This window comes from Sphaeroforma arctica (genome assembly GCF_001186125.1).
Source record: "Sphaeroforma arctica JP610 unplaced genomic scaffold supercont1.644, whole genome shotgun sequence".
NCBI classification, from domain to species: Eukaryota; class Ichthyosporea; order Ichthyophonida; genus Sphaeroforma; species Sphaeroforma arctica.
In genome coordinates this window covers 1-2,153 of record NW_014039914.1, presented here as the reverse complement: position 1 = coordinate 2,153, position 2,153 = coordinate 1, and the positions used below count along the sequence as shown (strand labels likewise).

Genomic DNA, 2,153 nt, shown 5'->3' with positions numbered 1-2,153 from the left:
GCATATTCGGAGTGTATTTAGTCTTTCAGTCCCTTTTGAACTTGGTACATGAGTTACCTACACCTAACCTGCTGATAAAACATTTTCACCACATCTGTTTGTCGTTGGGAAGCTACATCGACCACTTCATCCCGTGCGTTTGTGTACTTATGTCATGGTTGTATTATCATCCTGCACTCCTGTTTTAGAACCATCTCAACACGTACTTCGGTCAGTTGATTATGTGCATACACCAGTACGGTGGCGACATCGTGGCGTTTGCGGGAGATGCGTTGATTGCGCTGTGGCTGGTGGAAGAGAAGGAAGGGCCTCAGAGCCAGAGCACGTATATGGACAATATGAAGGTGCTCGCGTGTTAACGACTGTCTACGTGTAGGTGCACTCGTGCTAACTACTGTCTACATGTAGGTACACTCGTGTTAACTAATGTCTACATGTAGGTACACTCGTGTTAACTACTGTCTACATGTAGGTACACTCATGTTAACTACTGTCTACATGTAGGTACACTCGTGTTAACTACTGTCTACATGTAGGTACACCTGTGTTATCTACTGTCTACATGTAGGTACACTCGTGTTAACTACTGATTATGTGCAGTTACACTCGTGTTAACTACTGTCTACATGAAGGTACACTCGTGTTAACTACTGTCTACGTGTTGGTACACTCGTGTTAAGTACTGTCTACATGTAGGTACACTCGTGTTGTCTACATGTATAAGGACAATATGAATCTACGCTCATGTTGTCTACGTTTCGGTATGCCTATGTTATCTACATGTATGTTGTGTGGCCTTATTTTCCATCCTAGATTTGTTGTATAAAAGTGTACAGGCAGGATGTGTATTCTCATCGGACCGTTGGTAGCTCTATAAGATGGCTCTAGCAAGCGTAATTCAGAGCTAAACGCAGCATCTACACGGAAAACACGACCGCATCACCTCATGCTTATCAATTCGCTCACATATCGGTGTATGGACTTCTAGTACCAGGGTAGTTGTGAATGGTGCTCCAGGTGATGGTAATGCGTAAGTGTGTGGCAAACCAAGCTATGTGACGAGCTGTTTGTCGTCAAGCGAGAAGTGCGATCCAATACACACACATATACACGCATACACACACACACACACACGCGCACACACATTTATTTATACATATTCGCATATACAAAGACATGCACATACATGTACACACACATACATGCAAATACACACCTTGTCCACTTACCAGCACAAGTACAGGAATACATAAGATGTGTTCTCACGATCTTCACTGAGCTCTCATTCATTCTCATAGGCTATCGGTTGTCTGAATACACACACTCGGAATCATCCATTACCACACACACTCACCCAATACCTTACACACTTGGAATCATCCATTGCCACACACACTCACCTTCTACTACACACTGCACTCGCTCGACGTGCAGAAAGCTGCGTTTGCGTCGACGTGGTGTTCGTTGGAGATACAGCGCACTTTGGGACAGTACGACAGCAGCCCCACAGAGCCAGACCGCTCCAAGAAGGACATCCTCACCATCCACATCACGGCTGGGTTTGGTAGGTAGACAGTGTGTTGTTACAGTTTGTGGGGTAGCATGCGCGAGTGGTTCTGGCAGGGCATAAAGAGATGTTGTTTATGCTATTACATGGATATATATATATATATATATATATATATATATATATATATATATAACTCTACAGGTTGCTGTATGGGAATGCGCACGGGTAGTTGGTTGGGCATGGGTTAGTTAGGTGTCGTGATGCACATTACCTACGTTTTCTCTCTCACCTTCTCAGACGTTTTTTACGTTTTCCTCAGGTCGCTGTACGGGAATGCACAAGGGTGGGTTTGGTGGGGCGTGGATCACATACACTTACGTTTTCTCTCTCACTTTTTCATGTTGTTACGTCTTCTTCAGGTCACTGTACGGGAATGCGCATGAGTGACTTTGGTGGGGCGTGATTCACATTCACTTACTCTTTCTCTCTCACTTTCTCATACGTTTTTACGTTTTCTTCAGCTGTACAGGAATGCACGTGGGTGGGTTTGGCGGGGCTTGGTTGTCATTCACTTACGCGTTCTCTCACACTTTCTCATACGTATTTACGTTTTCTCTAGGTCATTGTACGGGAATGTACGTGG

The 2,153-nt window shown here is 44.4% G+C and overlaps 1 protein-coding gene across 1 annotated transcript; it reads left to right on the top strand.

The window, feature by feature from the left end:
• Nucleotides 1–221: 221 nt before the first annotated feature.
• Nucleotides 222–1,572, top strand: SARC_07804 (hypothetical protein; the record flags this gene model as incomplete). Its single annotated transcript, XM_014298242.1, has 2 exons — nt 222–344; nt 1,435–1,572. 2 exons carry the CDS (start codon nt 222–224, stop codon nt 1,570–1,572), a joined length of 261 nt encoding a protein of 86 aa, XP_014153717.1.
• Between the last annotated feature and the right edge of the window lie 581 nt (nt 1,573–2,153).